The sequence below is a fragment of the Rattus rattus genome, chromosome 2 (genome assembly GCF_011064425.1).
Source record: "Rattus rattus isolate New Zealand chromosome 2, Rrattus_CSIRO_v1, whole genome shotgun sequence".
NCBI classification, from domain to species: Eukaryota; Metazoa; Chordata; class Mammalia; order Rodentia; family Muridae; genus Rattus; species Rattus rattus.
Window position 1 is genome coordinate 29,623,248 of NC_046155.1, and position 23,297 is coordinate 29,646,544.

At 38.3% G+C, this 23,297-nt stretch overlaps 1 protein-coding gene across 2 annotated transcripts in view; it reads left to right on the forward strand.

The window, feature by feature from the left end:
- Positions 1–23,297, forward strand: part of Ric1 (RIC1 homolog, RAB6A GEF complex partner 1) — a 90,749-nt gene that overhangs the window by 5,803 nt on the left and 61,649 nt on the right. For both annotated transcript variants that reach the window (XM_032891780.1, XM_032891779.1), the window contains exons 2-3: positions 15,250–15,357; positions 22,505–22,584. In XM_032891780.1, coding sequence (XP_032747671.1) covers positions 15,250–15,357; positions 22,505–22,584 — 188 coding nt within the window. The remainder of the gene's footprint in view (positions 1–15,249; positions 15,358–22,504; positions 22,585–23,297) is intronic.

Here is a 23,297-nt window from a genome sequence, read left to right on the forward strand (position 1 = left end):
TTCCCTGTGGACAATCACTTATGTCGTTTCCACATTGTGGTGACTGAGGTAATGACATAGGCATACAGATAACTTTAAAATACTGATTTCAATTCCTTCTATTGTACATGTTTGGAGTGATACCATATCTGTGCTTAAGTGTGCACACAGACAGGTACTAAAAAAATAGGATTATGAAACTATCTGGTTCTTTAAAAAAAATTGTAAAGGATACCCCATATGGTTTTCTGTAGTTGCTGTGTCAGTCACAGTCTCACCAGTTTCCAGAAGTTCCTTTTTCTAAATCCTCACCAACACTTGACTTCTTGGTGATAACCATCCTAACAGGTACAGAAGCCGTCTTACAGCTTTGATGTGCATTTCCCTGCTAATTAGCAATACTGAGTACCTATTGGCCTACTGGCTGTTTTTACTGAATTTTGTTGGGGGTGGGGGGATGTCAGGTCAGGCATCGCTGATCTATGTGTTTTTCTTCTTGCTGTTGACTTTATGAATTGCTGAGTGCCTTGCACCTGCACTTGGTGCGTGCTTTCTCCCTTTGCACAGGTTGACTTCTCAGTTCATCAGCTGTTTGCCTTGCTGGTTGGGAGCTTTGTAGATTCATGTACTCCCACTGTTTATTTGTGCTTTGGTTCTTTGCTTTTGGTGCCATCCAAAGCGTTTTACCAAGACTAGTATCAGGGGGCTTTCCCTCCATTTTCATCAGGATATTGGTTGTTTCAGGCCCTGTGTTTAAGCCTCCAGTTTGCCCCGACTTGACCTTTGTGGATGAGTGTTTGATCTTTTCCATTTGGATAGCTAGTTTTCCTGGCACCATTTGTTGAAAAGGTGCTTTCCCTTTTGTTCAGTCTTAGAGTCTTTATCAAGGGTGAGGTGACAGTGCATGGGATTGTTAGGATGGGGTGCTTGGTTTCTCTGTAGGGGTTCTCTTCTGTTCCATTGGTCTCCATGCCTTGCTTCTGTCTGGATATAGTGCTGTCTTGATTGTTGTAGCTATACACTATACTGTGAAACCAGGTAGTGTGAATGAAGCATTGTTTTTCTTTTGATTGCTTTCACACTATTTGGTCTTTGGGTTCTCTATGAATTTTAAGATTGCTCTGTAAATTTCTATGAAACATATCATTGGAATTTTAATAGGGATTGTATGGATAGTATATGCCTTTAAACAATGTCAATTCGTCGTCCATAAACATGGGATATCTTTCCATTTGTGCCATGCTTAGGGTCTTACGTTTCAGTGTAATCTGGTCACTTACATTTATATACTATTTTACTCTCGGATGCTGTCTATAAACAGGATTGCTTTCTTAGGTTTTCTTTCAGTTTGTTTTTAGTGTAAGGAAACAATGGTTTTTTGTTTGTTTTGTTTGTTTTTTGCTGTCTGTCCACTGATTCTATCTACTACTTGCCATTTATTCTTTTAACTTTATTTGCTATATATTTAATAAACTCATTCATTACAAAACAAACAAAAGAAACAATGGTTTTGTGCATTTTTTTTTTATCTTGTAACCATACTGACTTGTGTACTTATTTTTAGTTGTGGAATCTTTAGGGTTTTCTGTATTGAGCTTCTTCCTTGGACTTCTGCTTTTGTTATAAATTTTACACTTATGCTTTATTTTTAAAACTATCTCATTTTTTACTAGCCAGGGTGTCTTGAACACAGTACAAGCCTTAGATTCTGGCTGCTTAAGGTGCTGCTTTCGAGCAAGGGTACTTTCTCACTTTTGCCCACATTAGGTTGCTTTGGAGGGGGTGTTAAATATTATTTCTTAGATTTCCTTGTTGTCTAAGGGAAGGTTAGTCTAATTATATTTCTTTGCCATTACCTGGTTATTTCATGGAAAAGAATTTTGTATATTTTTACTTTTTCCGTTTTTGATAGTGTGAGCTCTTACCTAAACCTTCCTCTTATTTAATCAGTACTTTAGACTATCGGCACGATTTATTATTATTTGGCCAAGTTTCCGTGAATCTTATGTGACTGGAAATATTTGGAAACCACAGATATCAAAAAATTTTGGTATTTATAGTGTTAAGGCTGAAAAATCACTGTTGCATTTGAGATCTTCTGATAGTCAATATTACATAGCAAAGGGCTCTTTTGCTTAAACATTTTTTTTTTTTTTTTTAAAAGAAAATCCCTATAATCAATGTATCAGTCAGGCCATTTCTCTATGTTCCTTCTTTGGGTACTACTTACCCATATTCCTTCAAATGTTACACTGAAGTCTGTCTCGTCTGTGTTTTCCATTATTGTATTGCTTGGAGCCTTCATGCTACCAGTGATATGAATATGAAAATGAGAATTGAAGAGCTGCCCAAATGCATTATTATTATATTGTTTAGAATGTGATTGTGTGCTACACTGTCTCCCTGGATTCCTACTTACATGTATCATGTTTTTCCAGAGTAGTTTAAAAACTTTATAAAGTTACAATTTTGGTAGTTTTTATTATGTTCTATCTTGTAACCTTTAATAGGTATTGACTGAAATCTTTGTGCTTTTTATTTTAAAACTAAATTTATTTATAAAAGCAGATTTAGGTTTTTGACAAAATTAGGCAGCAAGAGCAGAGAATCCTCAAATATTGCCAGGGCCTCCCTCAATAACTTCCCTTCATATCACATTTGGTGCAACCAGTGACACACACACACACACACACACACACACCCCACCCCAGCACATACACACACCAGTGATTATTATAGAAAGTCCACATTACCTTAGTGTTCCTGCTTGCCATCCTGCGTTCTATGGGTTTGGAGATTTGAGTCCTTGTTGGGAAGGCCTGTTGCTTTGGGGTCGGTGGAGAAATCACACAGGACTACATGGCAGAGGAAGCCACTCCCCTTGTGGCAGCCCAGAAGGGGAAGGAAAGGCAGAAAGGACAGACTATTGTCCTAATATCTTTTTTCAAGGGCATGCCCCAGTGACTAATTGCATTCCTTAAGCCAGCCCTACTTTCTCCTACTCCCCAGTAGCATCAGGCTCTGGGAACCAAGCCTAAAACACCTAGGTCTTTGGGGAACATTATGACCCAGACCATAACAGACAAAATGTTTGCTGCAGTAGGTAATCCTCAGTGGTTTATGTATCTACTTATTTCCTTCTCCCAGCCCTCATGATCCCTATTTAAAATCAACAACAATAAAACCCACAAACAAAACCAAAAAAATCCATCCTTTTCCAAGTATTATATAATTGGAACTGTATAGTATTTATCTTTTCTAGTAATAATGTATTTAAGGCTTCTCCATGTTTTTTCATGTCTTGATGTCTGGATCTGCTGTAGTTAATCAATTTCTGAAGGGATGCCGTGATTACTTCCAAGTGTTGGCAGTGTTTATGAAACTACTATAGTGTTCGCGTTCTACTTTTGTTGTTGTTGCCATTTATACAGGGCCTTTCTCACTGTGTGGCTCAAGCTAGTCTCAAACTCACTGACCCAGGCTGACCTTAAGTTCACCATCCTCTCACCACAGCCTCCTAAGTGCTGGGAGACACCATACTCATGTCTTTAAACTGTCTTTTATGTGTACACGTTTTTAGCTCACTTGGACAACTAATGAGTAAATGCTACCTTATATGCATAAGGTGTGTTTGGTTTTGTAAGAAAGTGCCAGTTGTGTAAAGGGGTTAGATCATTTGCACTTTCAATAGCAAAGAATGTGAATTCCTGTTGTTCTAGTGTATCCTTGCTAGCATCTGGTATCAATCTTCTGAATGTTAACCATTCTAATAGGTATTTAAGGTAACTATCTCATTGTTTTAATTTACTTTTCTCTAAGGACAAAGGATGATGACTATCTTGTGGGAAGATTGTTTTCCATGTGTATTTCTTGCTTGATGATTGTTGAGATCTTTTGCCCAATTTTTAATTGGGTTGTTTTGTTACTGAATTTTATGTTTGTGTATTTTTTTTATAGTAGTTTGTTATTAACTGTTTGTAAACATGTCCCTACTCTGTGCCTTCTGTCCTCATTCTTTCTTAATAGCATTTTCACAAAACAGTTTGTAATTTTAATGAATTATGAAACATTTGCTGTAGATATTGACCTTTGGAGGAAGTCATTGCTGTATCTGAGGTCATCTAGATTTTTACTGTGCTGTATTCCAGGAATTTCACACTTTACACATAGGATTTTGGTTTATTTTGAATTCTTGAGAATTGTAATAAGGAATGAATCTTGATAAACTTTTGTGAATTGATTTGCATTATTTATTTATTTATTTATTTATTCATTCATTCATTCATTCATTTTTACACTCCAGATTTTATTATTTCCCTCCTGGTCCACCCCCTACCCCCCTGACTGTTCCACATCCCATACCTCCTCCTTGCCCCCCCCCTCCATGAGGATGTCACCACCCCACCAGACCTCTAAACTTCCTGGGGCTTCCAGTCTCTTGAGGGTTAGGCACATCTTCTCTGACTGAACCAAGACCTGAGAGTCCTCGGCTGTATATGTATGTGTTGGAGGCCTCATCTCAGCTGGTGTTTGCTGCCTGGTTGGTGATCCAGTGTCTGAAAGATCTCAGGGGTTCAGGTTAGTTGAGACTGCTGGTCCTCCCTACAGGGTTGCCCTCCTCCTCAGCTTCCTCCAGCTTTCCCCTAATTCAACCAGAGGGGTCAGCAGCATTGGTTGGGTGCACACATCTGCATCTGACTCTTTGAGCTGCTTGTTGGGCAGATGCTTCAGTTGCTTTTGGAGGTCCCCTTTTGTGAACACCCCATAGCCTCGTTGGTCAGGTGTTAGGGCTCCCCCTTGAACTGGATCCCACTTCGAGCCTGTCGCAGGACCTTCTTTTCTCAGGTTCTTCTCCATTTCCATCCCTGCATTTCTTTCAGACAGGAAGAATTATGGGTCAGAGCTTTGGCTGTGGAATAGCAACCCCATCCATCACTTGATGCCCTGTCTTTCTGCTGGAGGTGGGCTCAACAAGTTCCCTCTCCCCATTGTTGGACATTTCATCTAAAGGCCCTCCCTTTGAGTCCTGAGAGTCTCTCACCTCCCAGCTCTCTGGTACATTCTGGAGGCTCTTCCCGAGGTTGCCATTCTTTCTACTGGCCCTTAGGGCTTCAGTCCTTTTCTCCGACCCAATACCAGATAATGTTTTCTTCTCTCTCTCCCCAGTCCCCTTTCCCTCCCAATTCCCTCCCCCCCTCCATTTGTGGTTGCTTTTTTCTCCCTCCTAAGTGGAACTGAGGCATCTTTACTTGGGCCCTTCAACTTATTGACCTTTTTGAATTCTGTGGACTGTACCTTGGGTATTCTGTAATTTTTTTCGGGGTGGGGGCTAATATTCACTTATTACTGAGAACATACTATGCATGTCCTTTTGGGTCTGAGTTATCTCACTCAGGATATTTTCTAGTTCCATCCATTTGCCTGCAAAACTCAGGATGTCCTCATTCTTAATAGCTGAGTAGTATTCCATTGGGTAAATGAACCATACTTTCTATATCCATTCTTCTGTCGTGGGACATCTGGGTTGTTTCTAGCTTCTGGCTATCACAAATAAGGCTGCTATGAACACAGTAGAAGACATACCCCTGTGTCATGGTGGGGCATCTTTTGGGTATATTCCCAAAAGTGGTATTTCTGGATCCTTAGTAGGTCTATTTCCAATTTTCTGAGGAACCTCCCAAGTTGATTTCTAGAGTGGTTATACCAGTTTGTAATCCCACCAGCAAGAGGAGTGTTCCTCTTTCTCCATGTCCTTGACAACATGTGTTGTCACCAGAGGTTTTGATCTTAGCCATTCTGATTGGTGTAAGTAAGGTGGACTCTTAGGGTTGTTTTGATGTGCATTTCCCTGATGACTAAGAACTTTGAACATTTCTTTAAGTGCTTCTCAGCCACTCAAGATTCCTCTGTTGTGAACTCTGTTTAGTTCTGTACCCCGTTTTTTGATTGGGGGTTTTTGTGGTTAGCTTCTTGGTTCTTTATATATTTTGAATTTTAGCCCTCTATCAGATGTGAGGTTAGTGAAGATTTTTTTCCCAATCTGTAGGATGCTACTTTGTCTTATTGACTATGTCCTTTGCCTTACAGAAGCTTTCCAGTTTTATGAGGTCCTATTTATCAATTTTTGATCTTAGAGCATGAACCATTGGAGTTGTGGTTAGAAAAATTTCCCCCACCCCCCAGGGTTGGGGATTTAGCTCAGTCAGTGGTAGAACGCTTGACTAGCAAGTGCAAGGCCCTGGGTTCGGGCCCCAGCTCCGGAAAAAAAGAAAATTAAAAAAAAAAAAAGAAAAAAGAAAAATTTCCCCCGTGCTAATGAGTTCAAGACTCTTTCCCAATTTCTCTTTATTAGATTGAGTGTATCTGTTTTTTTATGTTGAGGTCCTTGATCCACTTGGACTTGAGTTTTGTGCAAGGTGACAAATATGGATCTATTTTTATTTTTATGCATGCAGACAGCCAGTTAGACCAGCACCATTTATTGAAGATGCTTGATTTCCATTTATTCTAGCACTGTGTTTCCTTTGCTCATTGACAATGATGAGTTGACTGTGTGAGTCTGTCTCTAGGCTCTCTGTGCAGTTTCTGTGTGATCAACTTGTCCATTTCTTTCTGCACGTTCACTGTGGCTTTACAGTGGTAAGTCTGAACTTAGCGTTAGCACTCCAGCAATCTTCATCGTTCTTTGTCTACAAACTCTTCATCTAAAGTGTACAGCTCATTTGTGGGCAGCCCCCAAATAGCTACTGGGATTTGGGCTAGGATTGCAGTGTCTTTGTACATTTAACAAGGAAGAATTGATATCTCTGCAGTATTGACCCTCCCTATCCATTAATATGAACTATTTATTTATTCTTTGATATCTTTCATTAGTGTATAATATTTCTTTTTTAACTGATTTTTTACTTTTATTGGATATTTTTTAATTTACGTCTTAAATGTTATTCCCAGTTTCCCCTCCAGAAACCAACTATCCCATCCCCCCTTCCCCTGCTTCTATGAGGGTGCTCCCCCACTCACCCATCCACTCCCACCTCACTGCACTAGCATTATCCTACACTGGGGCATTGAGCCTTCATAAGACCAAGGGCCTCTCCTCCCATTGATACCCAACAAAGCCATCCTCTGCTACATATGCAGCTGGAGCCATGGGTTGCTCCCTCTGTACTCTTTAGTTGCTGATTTAGTCCTTGGGAGCTCAGGGGTGTCTGGTTGGTTGATATTGTTGTTCTTCCTATGGGATTGCAAACTACCTCGGCTACCTCAGTCCTTTCTCTAACTCCTCCATTGGGGACTTGTTGTTGTAAAAATATAAAAAATAAAAAAAGTAGGGTTGTCTTTTATCCCACTAGGATCAGCACAACAGTGCCCCAAGATATCTGCTGGATTTCTTGCCAGAAGCACACATTCCAATTCCGTGGCAGCCCAGACTAGCTGCCCCACACTCCATTACACTCCATCTACACATGAAAGAGCACACAACACAATAACCTTAGATCTAATTGATAAGATATAATTGCCCACCTAAACATACAAAGCCCAGTACCATCCATCCCTTAAGAACATTCATAACAACCTGTAAACACACAGAGTGGAATCTTAACGTCACCCGCCATGGCTTCTCACCCTCTCCCTCCTATCTCCCTTCCTTTCCGTTCCAGTCTCCTCCTCTTCCTTCTCATCCAATGACAGGCCTCTTTCTATCTTGTACCTGCACCTCACCTGTATTTTACAAATTCAATAGGAAGAGGGTTCTGGTGAAGTCACTGAGTCCTGAGTATGTGACTAGACAGCTGTCCTTGTGGCAGTGGAATTAGCATCAAAATACAGATAACTCAAACCACAACATTTCCCCCTTTTTGTCCAGTTAAAAGGCCTTTTCACTTATATATAAATTGAGTACAATTATTACCATTCTATAATTTATAAAACATATGATATATTCAACACCCAGTCTATCAATTTTGTCCATTAACTAAAGCACCTTGTCATCTGTCCTAAAAGACTATAATTCTCTACCTGACTTATATCTTGGTTTGAGATCATATACCATCTGAAAAACCACCCTTTCAAATTTATTACCTTTTTAAATGTTAAATAGCTTGGTTTGTCTATAAGACTACCAGTCTTCAACCACGTCAGAAATCTTTGAATGACCAAATATCTATACACATAGGAAGACTAATACGGCTTCCAGAACTGAGAGGTTGTAGAGACAAATCTCCACTAGCACAGTCCTCTGTTAGCAACATGTGAGTGTAAGTCTTTAGCCTTCTGGCCCAAAATCAACTGACATACTGTTGAAATGTAGTTTTTTAAGGGCTGATCACCCTGTCTTGGCAGGGTTTATCAGTCAACTATTTTGTATAATTTGTCTTTGCAGATGAAACAGGCAGTTTTGTCCAGTGGCCGCCTAGCCACAAAGTATTGCATCACCTGGAAGTAGAGATATTCAAATTCTTTATTAAATCCACCAAAGGGGAACTGTTAGGAGCAGATATGTCTCAACAAAAGATAAATAACTTTAAATCTCAAATTTTGGCGGTTGGGGATTTAGCTCAGTGGTAGAGCGCTTGCCTAGGAAGCGCAAGGCCCTGGGTTCGGTCCCCAGCTCTGAAAAAAAGAACCAAAAAAAAAAAAAATCTCAAATTTTGTGGATTTCTAACATTTTTGAAAACCATCTATCTATATAAAGTAACTTGGACTTTTGTCTTTATATCTTAATATTATCTTGAAAGTAGTCTCACAAAGTCAGAGCCATGAATTTGTTATTTGGCCCTTAACTCACATGTGTAATCAACTCAGAAGTTTGTAATGACATCATTAGAAGGACTGGCTCTAAACCTTGTACTTTTAAACTTTTTTTGACAAATTCTATACCAAAGCAAAGATATGATTTTATCTTAGTTACCAAATGAGATTATGACTGTACAACTCAATCTAGCTAATTACTCCCTGTTAAATTACAACCAACTTTAAATTCCTCATAAAAACAACTTTAGAATAACTGCTTTCAGCCCCCCAAAAGTCCAGGGAATTGGGGTGACAACTCCTTCATAACTTCTTCAAGCTGTACATGGGCATTGAGATCCTTAGGGGGTAGAGAGTAGGAAGAATGAAGCAAATGCTGTAGCCAATGTGTCCTGACTGGACCCAGCTGAAAGTCCTTGAGACCAGGAATCCAAGTAGACACACTCTGTAAAATATAACTCTCAAGGCAAAAGTTTAGAATCGAGATAACTTTTGGACAAAGTACGGAGCAGAGACTGCCTCACCTGGGGGATCCAATCCATATGCAGACACCAAACCCAGACAATATTTCAGATTCCAAGAAGTGCATGCTGACAGGAGCCTGATATAGCTGTCTTCTGAGAAGCTCTGCCAGAGCCTGACCAATACAGAGGGAGATGCTCACAGCCAAACATTGGACTGAAAACAGGGTCCCTGTTGTGGTTTGCCTTGGAGTTATCAGTGTTTTGATGCTAATTCCACTGTCCCAAGGACAGCTGTCTAGTCACATACTCAGGACTCAGGTGACTTCACCAGAACCTTCTCCCCATTGAATTTATAAAATATAGGTGAGGGGCAGGTACAGAATAGAAAGAGGCCTGTCATTGGAGGAGAAGGAAGAGGAGGAGACTGGAACGGAAAGGAAGAGAGACAGGGAGAGGGTGAGAAGCCATGGCGGGTGACGTTAAGATTCCACTCTGTGTGTTTACAGGTTGTTATGAATGTTCTTAAGGGATGGATGGTACTGGGCTTTGTATGTTTAGGTGAGCAATTATATCTTATCAATTAGATCTAAGGTTATTGTGTTGTGTGCTCTTTCATGTGTAGATGGAGTGTAATGGAGTGTGGGGCAGCTAGTCTGGGCTGCCACGGAATTGGAATGTGTGCTTCTGGCAAGAAATCCAGCAGATATCGACGCACTGAGGTGCTGATCCTAGTGAGATTAAAGACAACCCTACTTTTTAAAATTTTTTTTTTTTATATTTTTACAACAACAGATGGTCCCATGTGTTGATTCTTGATCTTATAGCATGTTCTATTCAGGAAGTTTTCCCCAGTGCCCATGTGCTTGAGGCTCTTCCCCACTTTTCTATTAGTTTCAGTGTATCTGGTCTTATGTGGAGGTCCTTGAGTCACTTGGACTTGAGCTTTGCAAAAGGAAAAAAGAATGGATCAATTTGCATTCTTCTACATGCTGACCACCAGTTGAACCAGCGCCATTTGTTGAAAAAGCTGTCTGTTTTCCACTGGGTGGTTTTAGCTCCTTTGTCAAAGATCAAGTGACCATAGGTGTGTGGGTTCATTTCTGGGTCTTCTATTCTATTCCATTGATCTACCTGCCTGTCTCTGTACCAATACCATACAGTTTTTATCACTATTGCTCTGTAATATAGCTGGAAGTTAGGGATGGTGATTCCCCCAGAAGTGTTTTTATTGTTGAGAATAGTTTTCACTATCCTGGGTTTTTTGTTATTCCAAATGAATTTGCAAATTGTTCTTTCTAACTCTGAAGAATTGAGTGGGAATTTTGATGGGAATTGCATTGAATCTGTAGATTGCTTTAGGCAAGATGACCATTTTTACTATATTAATCCTACCAATCCATGACCATGGGAGATTTTTCCATCTTCTGAGATCTTTCTTCAGAGACTTGAAGTTCTTGTCATATAGATCTTTCACTTGCTTGATTAGAGTCACACCACAATATGTAATATTATTTGGGGCTATTGTGAAGGGTGTCATTTCCCTAATTTCTTTCTCAGCCTGTTTATCCTTTGAGTAGAAGAAGGCTACTGATTTGTTTGTATTAATTTTATATCAGCCACTTTGCTAAAGTTGTTTATCAGGTTTAGGAGTTCTCTGGTGGAATTTTTGGGGTCACTTAATTATACTATCATATCATCTGCAAATAGTGATATTTTGACTTCTTCCTTTTCAATTTGTATCTTTTTGACCTCCCTTTGTTGTCTGATTGCTCTGGCTAGGACTTTGACTACTATATTGAATAAGTAGGAAGAGAGTGGGCAGCCTTGTCTAGTACCTGATTTTAATGGGATTGATTCAAGTTTCTCTCCATTTAGTTTGATGTGGGCTACTGGTTTACTGTATATTATTTGCTTTTATTATGTGTAAGTATTGAATTTCTGATCTTTCCAAGACTTTTAACATGAAGGGGTGTTGAATTTTGTGAAATGCTTTCTCAGCATCTAATGAGATAATCATGTGGTTTTTTTTGATGTGTTCTTGGATTCTGTTTGCAAGAATCTTTATTAAGTATTTTGTAATTGATATAAGCAAAATTGGTCTGAAGTTCTCTTTCTTTGTTCGGTCTTTGTGTGGGTTAAGTATAAGTATAATTGTGGTTTCATAGAATGAATTGGATAGCATTCCTTCTGTTTCTGTTTTGTGGAATAGTTTGCAGAGTATTGGTATTAGGTTGTCTACAAAAGTCTGATAGATTCAGCACTAAACTCCTCTGGTCCTGAGTTTTATTTTTTTGGTTTTTTTTTTGTTTGTTTGTTTTGTTTTTTTGTTTTTTTGTTTTTTGTTTTTGGTTGGGAGACTTTTAATGACTGCTTCTATTTCTTTAGTAGTTATGGGACTGTTTAGTTAGTTTATCTGATTCTGATTTAACTTTGGTACCTTGTATCTGTCTAGAAAATTGTCCATTTCATTCAGATTTTCCAGTTTTCTTGAGTATAGGCTTTTGTAGTAGGATCTGATGATTATTTGGATTTCCTCAGTTTCTGTTGTTATGTCTCCCTTTTCATTTCTGATTTTGTTAATTTGGATACTGTTTGATACAATGTAAAACTAAATGGAGAGAAATTGGAAGCAATCTCACTAAAATCAGGGACAAGAAAAGCCTGCCCACTTTCCCCTTATATATTCAATATAGTGCTCAAAAGTTCTAGCCAGAGCAACTAGGCAACAGATGCAGATCATAGGGATACAAATTGGAAAGGAGGAACTGAAGATATCACTGTTTGCAGGTGATGTGACAGTATACATAAGTGACCCCAAAAATCCACTAGAGAACTCCTCCAGGTGATAAACAACTTCAGCAAAGTGGCTGAATATAAAGTTAACTCGAACAAATCAATGGCCTTCCTCTACTTAAAGGATAAATGGGCTGAGAAATAAATTAGGGATTCAACATCATTTATAATACTCACAAATAATATAAAATATCTTGGTGTGACTCTAACCAAGCAAGTGAAAGATCTGTATAATTAGTACTTTGAGTCTCTGAAGAAAGACATCTAAGAAGACCTCAGAAGATGGAAAGATCTTCCATGCTTATGAATCGGCAGGATTAACATAGTAAAAATAGCCATCTTACCATAAGCAATCTACAGATTCAACACAATCCCCTTCAAAGTTCCAACTCAATTCTACACAGAGATAGAAAGAGCAATTCTCAAATATATCTGGAATAACAAAAAAACCTAGGAGCAAAAACTATTGTCAACAATAAAAGAACTCCTGGAGGAATCACCATCCTGGAACTCAAGCTGTACTTCAGAGCTATAGTGATAAAAACCTCATAGTATCGGTACAAAGAGAGGTAGGTAGGTCAATGGATAGAATTGAAGACCCAGAAATGAACCCATACACCTATGGTCGCTTGATCTTTGACAAAAAAGCCAAAACCATCCAGTGGAACAATGTCTGCATTTTCAACAAATGTTCAACTGGCACGTAGAACAAAGCTCATCCTTGTACAAAGCTCAACTCCTAGTGGATCAAGGACTTCACAAAATAACAGACACAGTGAAACTAATAGAAGAGAACGTAGGAAAGAATCGAATACATTGTCACAGGGGGAAATTTCTTTAACCGCACATCAATGGCTTATGCTCTAAGGTCAACAATTGACAAATGGTACCTCATAAAATTGCAAATTGCAAAGGACACTGTCAATAGGACAAAACATCAATCCACAGAATGGGAAAAGCTCTTTACCAACTCTACATCTGATAGAAGGGTAACATCCAAAATATACAAAGAACTCAAGAAGTCAAACTCTAGAGAACCAAATAACCAACTTTATTAAAATATGGGGTATAGAACTCAACAAAGAATTCTCAACTGAGGAATATCGAATGGCTGAGAAGCACCTAAAGAAATGTTCAACATCTTTAGTCATCAGGGAAATGCAAATCAAAACAACTCAGATTCTATCTCACACCAGTCAGAATGGCTAAGGTCAAAAACTCAGATGCTGGCCAGGATGTGGAGAAAGAGGAACACTCCTCCATTGTTGGTGGGATTGCAAGCTGGTACAACCACTCTGGAAATCAATCTGGAGGTTCCTTAGAAAATTGGTTCCTTAGTTCTACCTAAGGACCCAGCTATATATACCCCTCCTGGGCAAAAGCCAAAAGATACTCTAATGTATAATAAGGATACATGCTTAACTGTGTTCATAGCAGCCTTATTTATAATAGCTAGAGCTGGAAACAATCTAAAATGTCCCTCAACAGAGGAATGGATACAGAAAATGTGGTACATTTACACAATGGAATACTACTCAGCTATTAAAAACATTGATTTTATGAAATTTGCAGGCAAATGGATGGAACTTATAAATATCATCCTAAGTGAGGTAATCCGGTCAGAAAAGAACACACATGTCATATACTCCCTGATAAGTGGATATTAGCTGAAAAAAAGTTTGGAATACCACGATACCAAAGTGTGGATGCTACAGTCCTACTCAAAAGGGGGAGGAAAATAATCTCCAGAGGTAGATTGAGAGAGGTCTGGGAGAAAGAGAGGAGAAGGAAGGAAAAAAGGAGGGGCAGTTCAGATATGGGAGAAGATGGAGAAGTACAAAGGGTCAGGAATTTGAAAGTAGTGTAGCAGTGGGAGAAGGGAAACTAGTGAAAACCACTAAAAGGTCCCAGATGCTAGGGATCTAAGAGGTTCCCAGGACCCAATATGAAGGACATTAGCCAAAATACCCAACAAAGGGGAGATAGAAACTGTAGAGACTATATCCAGTTGATATCCAGTTGATAGGCACCCACCCACCTCACAAATATTAATCCAGAATTGCTCCTGTCAAGAAGAAATGCAGAGACAGAGTTTGGAGAAGAGTCTGAAGGAAAGGCCATCTAGATACTGCCCCACCTAGGGATCCATCCCATCTGCTGACACCAAATGCAGTCACTACTGTTGATGCCAAGAAGTGCTTGCTGACAGCAGCCTGGTACAGCTGTCTCATGAGAGGCTCTACCAGAGCCTGACCAATACAGATGAGGATGCAAACAGCCAAACAAGCAGGAACCCCAATGGAGAAGTTAGGGCAAAGATTGAAGGAGCTGAAGGGGTTTGCAACCCCATAGGAAGAACAACACTATCAACCAACCAGACCCCCCAAAACTCCCAGGAACTAAACCACCAACCAATGAGTACACATGGGCGGACCTATGACTCCAGCTAGATGTGTAGCAGAGAATGACCTAATCTGTCATCAGGGGGAGAGGAACCCCTTGGTCCTGTGGGACATCAATGACCCAGTGCAGGGGAATGCTAGGGCTCTAAGGTGGGAGTGGGTGGGCAGGTCGGGGAGCACCCTCATAAAGGCAGGGGAGAGGGAGAATAGATAGGGGGATTGTGGATGGGAAAATTAGAAGGGGGATAACATTTGAAATGTAAATAAATGAAATAACCAATAAAAAGATGCTTTTTGGGGGCCTTTATTGATATAATTTTTCTTTAGTTTATTTGACTTTTGAATGTTGAATTAGTCTTGAATGACTATGATATAATCCACTTGGCCGTGGTACATGGTTCCTTGTTAGATTCAGTTTGCTGATATTTTATTGAGGAACTTTGCATCTAAATTCTTGAGAGGCTCTAGTCTGCTAATTTTTGGTTTTTCTGTAGTAGTTTTGTCTGGTTTGGGTAGGTTACTGTTGGACTCACAAAATGAATTAGGAAAGATCCCAATCCCTTGTCTCTCTGTCTTAGGGAAGGTTATAGAGAACTGACATAATTTCTTTTTTAAATATTTGGCTTAATTCACCTATGAACATAGTTAGACATGGTTCTATTTTGGAAAGTCACAAATCTAGCTCATTCAGTGGATGCATGCATAACATCTTGCTTTTCTTTGGTAACTTATGTGAGCTATTGAAGGTGGATGGTTTGACATTTGCAACAGCTTAAAATATTTCCAGTACATTCTATAAATAATAGCTTGTATGTTTCTGTGATATACTAATAACTTCAAATATACTTATTTTCTTCCAGCCCAGTGTGTTAATTGTAACATACAAGGAACCAGCTAAATCATCTGCTCAGTTTGGATCTTACACACAAGCTGAATGGAGGCCGGACAGTACCATGATAGCAGTGTCAGTAAGTAGACCTTTCACATTGCTGTTTTTGTTTAAGGAATCCTAAAGTTGCATTTAAATGGGATTTTCTAAGATGAGTTCATGTTAGTCTTTCACACACATAGTATCTTTGTGATATAAAGCTATACTGATTTCTGTGGCCTGTGCTACCCTACTCTGTCCCCTTGCAGCCACTGTTTTCTTTTTTTGTTAACTTTATCCCTTCCGCTGTCCCCAAACAACACTTGTGTCCCTCTCTTTGTAATCTTCTGAGCCAGCCCCTTTCTAGTCTGTGGAATGTCATGTTGACTGGGCTGGTCATCTGAAAATGTTCCAGATGACCAAAAGTATCAAGTAGTTCTGTACTTCTTGTAGCAGAGTTGCAGACCTCACAGACCCTGCCCTTAACCTCTGAGCCACCTCTCCAGTCCCAGTTGTTCAATTCTTGATGAATTATCAAATTGTATAGTACTGCTGTTATAGTTTATTTGAAGTGCCAGTGCTGAGTGTGAAAAGCTGAGAATTACTCTGTGTGCACAGCCTGTATAGAGTATCTCCAGATTTATAAAATACTCAAAGAAGTTAAGAAAACTAATTATTAGTTCAGAACAAACTTAAGTAGATTCCACTAAGAAGGGCATTAATTGAAAGCAAAAATAACATATGAAACAGAAAGGACATAGTTGGACAGATTCTGAGGATTGTGAAACTCAGACTTTTAAGCCCATGTTGGTTGCTTTTAGTTTTCGTCACAGATAAGAGCTCAATGTTTAGACTAGTGTTGCCCGACAGCTGTTTGATGGCTTAGTGGTGGTAAAGTTTTGTTGTAAACTTTTTTAGCTTTGGCTGAAGTTAACATTGTTTTGAATACAAAGAGTTACCTTCTCCTTAACAGGGAATGGATGACTTTGGGAAATAGCTGGTTTTTGTGTGTGCTGGGATTATTAAACCTGGGGCAACACACATGCCAACTCTACCACTAAGTTATACCCTGCATGTAAAACAGCTTTTGCTATAGATTTGAGAAACAGTTGAATTCAGTCTGAAACTGACATGTGAACAGCCCCATGTAGGAAACTGATGCATTGTGAAGTAATTTCAGTGACACTAGCAACATTGTTTGAATCATATGTAGTGTCAGACTGCTTTCAATGCTTCTAATACTTTCAGAGGTCAGGAAGAAAATCTGTACCCCACATGGAATTCTCAGGAAATCAATTTTCTGAGTTCATACCACAATTCAAACAGCATTCTTACAACCTTGATACAAATGTAAAAACCTGGTAGCTTACAGGGCAGCTTTTATACAAAAATTTTTTTGTAAAAAATTTTTTTCGTTGTGCAAAAGAGAAGCTTCTACTGTTCATTGGATTACACACACCTATAATCCCAGCACTTGAGGGGCTAAGGCTCAATTATTGCAAGTTCAAAATAAACCTGGGCTACATAGCAGGGTCCAATCCAGCCAGGGCTAAATATTTAGCAAGAGCAAGACTGTGGGGTGGGGGAGCTCATATGAAGAGATCTTTTAGATGTGAATGTGTAAATTATCATTACTGGCAAACATTAATAAAGCTTTGCATTCAGTTTGATCACTAGGAATAATAGCATTAAAGCCCAATTAACCAAACTTTTAGCCCCTTAAAAAGAATTATATTCTTACTGAAGTGGATGTGTATCAGACTGTGACAATTATAAAAATTCTTCTGTTCTGATCATAGCTTTTAATTTTTTTGTAATTTGGAAACTCTTGACATCTTAGATCTTTGTTTTCACTGGAAAAATCGCCTTTTCCTCTGTTTCTCTGAGAGCCACGTACCAAATAAAGATCATCCTTACCTGCCAATGGCTTCACTCATTTCTTCCCATGTGATTTGGGCTTTTTATTGCTGTGGTGATAAAACACCATAGCCAAAAGACAGAGGAAAGGCTTTGTTTGATCACCAAGAGAAGTTGCCGCAGGAACTGAAACAGGAGCCGAGGAGGAGTGCTGCTTACTGACTTGCTCCTTATGGCTTGTTCAGCCTGCTTTCTTAAAGCAACCAGGATCCCCTGCCCAGGGCTAGCACTGCCTTCAGGGAGCCTCCCCACATCAACCACTAGCTAAGATGTGCTATTAACTTACCTTCAGCTCAGGCTTAAGGAGGCTTTTTTTTTTTTCAATTGACAGTCCTCTTCACAGAGTACGCAAGCCTGTGACAAGATGATGTAAAACTAAGTAGGCCACCATGTAAACCAAGGCAGGTTTCCCCCTTTCTTCTCTACTTCCTGGAAGACTCTGATCCTTCCTTTGGTGTGGCATGTTTGTATAACTTCCTCCCCAAACTGTAAAAGGCAAACTCTCTGTTCTATGGCAGGTGTCTCCTGACCTGGTGACCTCACCACACTTCAACCACAGCAACAATGATAGGTCCATGACCTCTGTAGCTCAGTGATCATATCTACGCTTGTTGATTGAATGGTTTTGATTGGCTACACAGAGAAACCCTACTTCAAAAATCCAAAATAAATAAAGAATTTCAATACCTGGACTTGCTCAGTGATGATTTTGTTTGTTTGTTTGTTTGTTTAACATATCCTTTATTTCCTGTGGTTGTGAATTACTTTACAGTTTCTTTGTATGGGTTTTAAATTTTAGTGAATATTATTGTAACTCTTAAAAAAAAGTTCTCCCAGCTTTCCAAGGTTGGGTTTGGTTTTATTTTCACTAAAGCTTCCTATTATAACATTGTTTCTCCTCTACCTCTGGGTCCCAGAGGCAGAGCCACTCTCTCACAGGAGTCACCTAACACCATTGGAAATATATTTACATTGCAATTCATAACAGTAGGAAAATTGTAGTTATGAAGTAGCAATAAAAATAATTTTATGGTTGGGGGTCACCACAACATGAGGAACTGTACTAGGAAGATTGGGAACCACCTTCCCCAATCATTTCTTCCTGTGTGTGCATTCACTGTAGCTTCTCTTCTCTTGGTAGCCAGTTACCTAAGACTTTAAATCTTATAAGGAGGTACTCAGTGATAAACTTGCCCAGAAACCACCTCAGCACCTGGAAATACACTCCACCCCTCCTTGGTAATCAGAAGTGTCAAGTTATGGTGAACAAATATTGCCCACCCTTACCCCAGTCAGACACTTAGGACAAGAGTTGACCAAATGTGGATAGCTAAAATGGATAGAACTGACCAACTCCATCAAGCTCTTTCCTGTGTGGTATAAGTGTTCCACTTAGATTGAGAGTTTGATGTCATTATTTTAGCTCAATCTTGTCAAGTTTGATAGGTGAGTTTTTTTCTTTTAGAATTTTTGTGCAGTCTTCCATGATGTAACCCTCTCTAATCTTAAGGAAAGTTTGAGGTAACTGTTACTAATTGTAGTTGAAATATATGAATAAAAAAGAAGGCTCCAGTGGTAAAATACTCTCTAGAGTATGTGTTAAGTAGGTTGTGTGAGTGTTGGAGTCAGTTTTATAAACACATGGGGAACATTTTCCCTATAGAGGTTTCAAGGAAATTTTACCCAGTGTTTAATTGGCTTTCGCTTACTTTTCCTTCTTGACTTTTTTGAACAACCATTAGACTTATTTTGATATAAAAATTCAAATTCTTTTGTCCTGGGTCAGTTGGGATTTATCTTAGAAATAAAATCTTAGCTGCTCAGTTTTAGTCTGGAATGGAGGGCAGGCAAAGGTACAGTGTCTTAAGACTCTGCACCGTTAGCTGTGAGGTTTGCAGCAATGCGCACCTCACGTATGGAAGGAAAGAGATAGATGGTGGGAATTACATACTTTAATTTGAAATAAAGTCAGAATCAACGTTTTCTCCTCAGTTTATCTCTGGACCTTAATATTTTTTTAACTTGTAAGTTGGATTAAAAAAGTATAACATTGATTAAAGTTGGTAACAATATGAAAAACGTTGATCTGTTGTAGTAAATAATATTTGGTGGTATCTTCCTCACCTTAGATAATTTAGGTCCCAAATAAAAGACACAAAACCTTTATATTTAGGATAAACCTTAAAGCATTAGAACTGGGCAGATAATCTCATAAGCTAGTTTGTCTACTTCCCTGTCAACCCTGAGGAATCACTTGCCATATTCCGCCTGGGCCACTCCTACTCCTCATGGCTATGCACTCACCTACACCATGGTGAGGTCTTCCTTCTCCCATGTTTTTCTTCTCTCCTCATGTCCATCTCTTCTCGTGGACCCTGCCTGAGATTCCCAAGCCTGGGAACTCCCAGTTCTGCCTACCTCTCTTCTGCCCAGCTATAGACTGTAGGCATCTTTATTAACCAGTCCTGGGTAACTTACAGGGCAGCTTTTATACAACAAAAGCTGGTTTACATGAAGGTCTGCTTGTCTTGGAGCCACTAGATCTTACAGTCCAAAATTTAGCATTTGAATATGTAGCAACACATTGCTCTTTTAAACAAAAATTTATAATTGAAGGTCACACACATCCTAAGATCAATACTGATTAAAAATATTTCATATGGGGGGAGATCGGGATGTAAAGTGAATAAATTTTACACACACACACACACACACACACACACACACACACCAAAGAAAAAAATATTTCATATAATGGAAACTTATAAATTAGATTACATTGAAGTATTAGCATTAAATTATTTAACTTATTGCAACTTTTATAGATCTAAGAGAAATCGAGATATATTCATTTTCTTGTTCAACATTCATGGAGTCCCTGTATATTACAGGTAGCATGTAATCAGTGGAGATAGCCTGTGTGGAAATTTCCTTGAACTGTAGAGCATGGTGGGGATGTGCTTACAGAGCATGTGTGGAGACCAGAGAACAAATGGCAGGAGTCTGTTTTCTCCTTCCACCATGAGAGCCTAGGGACCAAATTCAGGTTATTAGGTTTGGCAGCAAGTACATTTAACCGGCGAGCCATCTTGCTGGCTTAGGATACACTCATTCTCTTGAGCCAGGGCCTCAGAACCTTCCATGCAGACTAGGTTGGTCTCAGCCACACGGAGATCTGCTTGATTCTGTCTCCCCATTGTTGAGATTAAAGCTGTGTGTCACCATGCCTAACGAGGAATAATAATTTTTGATAAATGTTTATCACCCTTATTTCAGCAAGCTTGTTATCATACCACTTTCCATTTGTTTTTTGATGTCTGTATGCACAATTAGTACATATTATCTTGGGAGAACAGTATAATTTGTGATTTATGTGTTTTCTTATTCTAAACATGTATAATAAAGACTTTGAAAGTGAAAATAGAATTTACAGATCTATATGAAGAATTTAGATATTTCAGTCTGCTATTTCGTAGTTATTTGAAGAGAACAGTGAATTTTGAATGGTTGTATATATGGATGTTATCAGAGGCAATTAAGACTGATATCTGAAAAGATTAAGCAATGGTTACATGCTTTCTTTATATAATTTGAGAGTCATGGAGAGAAAGGTCATTATAATAGTGCACAGTAACAGATTTAGTGACTATTAAAGGGACAGCATATATTACTAAGACTTTAAAATTTGTTCAAAGGTAGAACTGTTTATGAAATATCAGTAGTAGATGTCATTGAGATTTAAAAGTATGTTGTTTGTTATTCACAAAAGTCTGAAATACTTATTAAAATGATTGATACAAATTATCAAATAGTAAATATTTGTGTTTTCAGTATCATATTAGATGAAATGCTAGTACAAAGTGATGCTTTATTCTCATTGACATTATAGTCCTGTGTATGGTTTATTACTTTGCTGTGTATTGTATTAGCATTTGAGTGTCTGAAGTGTTGAATATTTTGACCTTTGAGTGACTGATTTTTACAGACAGTATTTATATGTTAACGTTACCATCTTAAGAACTGACCATTCTTTTTGCCTTTCCTGCCCAATGAGGTGGCAGTAAAGGTTTACAAGATATGATTCTGTATAGGGTAGGATGTATTTATGACTTTTGCTGTGGTTTGATTAGAAGCCATTAGCCTTTTGTTTTCCTACCACAAGAATGTAAAATTGCCGTGAAAAAATGAAAGATAATCTTTCCTGAACAATCTTTATTTTCTTCTTTAATATCCTAGTAAGTTAAACTAGTTGTTGAGATTATATTACAGAAAGATACGATATAGTTAAAAGCAAACCATGGCTGTCCTGGGATATCCGTTTCCTTTCATTCCCTTAACTGAAAAACAGGAAGCTAGTACTGGAGAGAAATAGGAAACCCTGGATGATTTCTTTGGTTTGGATCGTTTCTACTTTGGATTCATCTTCACTTGCCTCTGAGTTGATAGAAATTCAGTGCTCTGGTAAAGAAGTTTAGAGGAAGAACTGCCACTTTATTGCTTGATTTAATACTGAAAAATTCCTCTAAGAGCAATGAGACATAGTTTTTAACATATTTATATAAATGTAAGGTGGTTGTTTGAGCTTTGTAAATCGGATGTATACCATGGTCATATAATACAACACTGTTTTTGTATTGTTTGTATTTTTGTTGTTGTTTAGTTTTATTTTTGAGCTAGAATCTCTTAGGGGTGCCCAGGATGGGCAGAAACCTGCTTCAGTCACCCAAAACTACATTTTTTTAAAAATACATTTTCTATTTTTATAATATTTAGTTACTTTAGAAATTTAGATGTTCGTATTTGAACTTCCAATATTCTTATCTTGGAAATTAGAGATTGACTTTAGTTAGCTGATGTTTATATTTTGAATTGTCAAGATTTGCTCTTACTATTTTTCCTAGTATCTCACAGTATGTCTTATAGTAAGGGATTAATTTTTTTTATTTTTAACTATATAAATTATGCTGTTTTGATAAACGATAGTTTGGGGGTACAATTAGACAATTTATGCTTTGACTACTTGGTTGTAAGCTTTTCAAACTTACAACCACACTTATTTGCCACACGTTTGTAGCATTCAAAGAGTGCCGTGTGTTTTCCACAGTACTCGCCTGTCCAGTTGTTTTAGAATGTTCATGTCCACAGTGTTCTACAAACTGTTGATTTCAGCTACATAGTTTATAAAATATTTTTAACATTTGTTGAACACTTTTTTAAATGGCTTATATTAAAAGTCAATTTACATATATAAAGAGACTAGTCCTGTAAAATTAAAGCCTTAGATGACAGTTACAGCATTCTAATTCATGATTAATAAAATTCTCTTTCAGACAGCAAATGGCTACATCTTGTTTTTTCATATTACATCTTCAAGAGGGGATAAATACCTTTATGAACCAGTGTATCCCAAGTAAGTCTATTGACTTTTATTCTTTTAATACATGGCTTGCATGCTTAATATTTTTTAAAAAACATTGTACTTTGGGGTTATCTAAAGTCGTTAAGTTGCCAGCATTTCTAAAACGGTGCTTCAGAAATTACTAGTCTTTGAGCAGTCATTTTTTAAATTTAAGAAATATGTAGTTAAGTCAAGGAACACTGAGTGTTGTGGATCTTTGGCTTCAGACTTGCTACTGACATGCTCCGTCAGATACTCTCTAGTCTTTGTTAGAAGGGAGAGCTGAGGGATACCATGAAGGGGGGACAAGACTTGGTCCATGCCAGGCTCCTCTGCCTGTTCCTTATACACACATAGGGAAGACACACAGTTGCTGCCTCCCAGCTCAACTTCGGGGGAACATGGACTTTGCTCCTTATCTTTAAACTACCATTGCAGTTTGCACATCTCCTCCAGAGCATTTAAATAAACTTTTAAATAAAACAACATATAGTTATAAAATACATCTTTTCTTCTGGGGGCAATCTACCTATATGTCAGAAGTTTACTTGATGTTACATGAGAGATTGCTGCCAATATGATCCAGAGGAAACTGCTGAAAAGATTCAAGGAGCCTTAAATATATATATTATAATATATAATATATTAATAGGTGATATATCTATATATTAATATATAATATTAAACAATGTCAAAATATATTCTAAAATATATATATTTATACA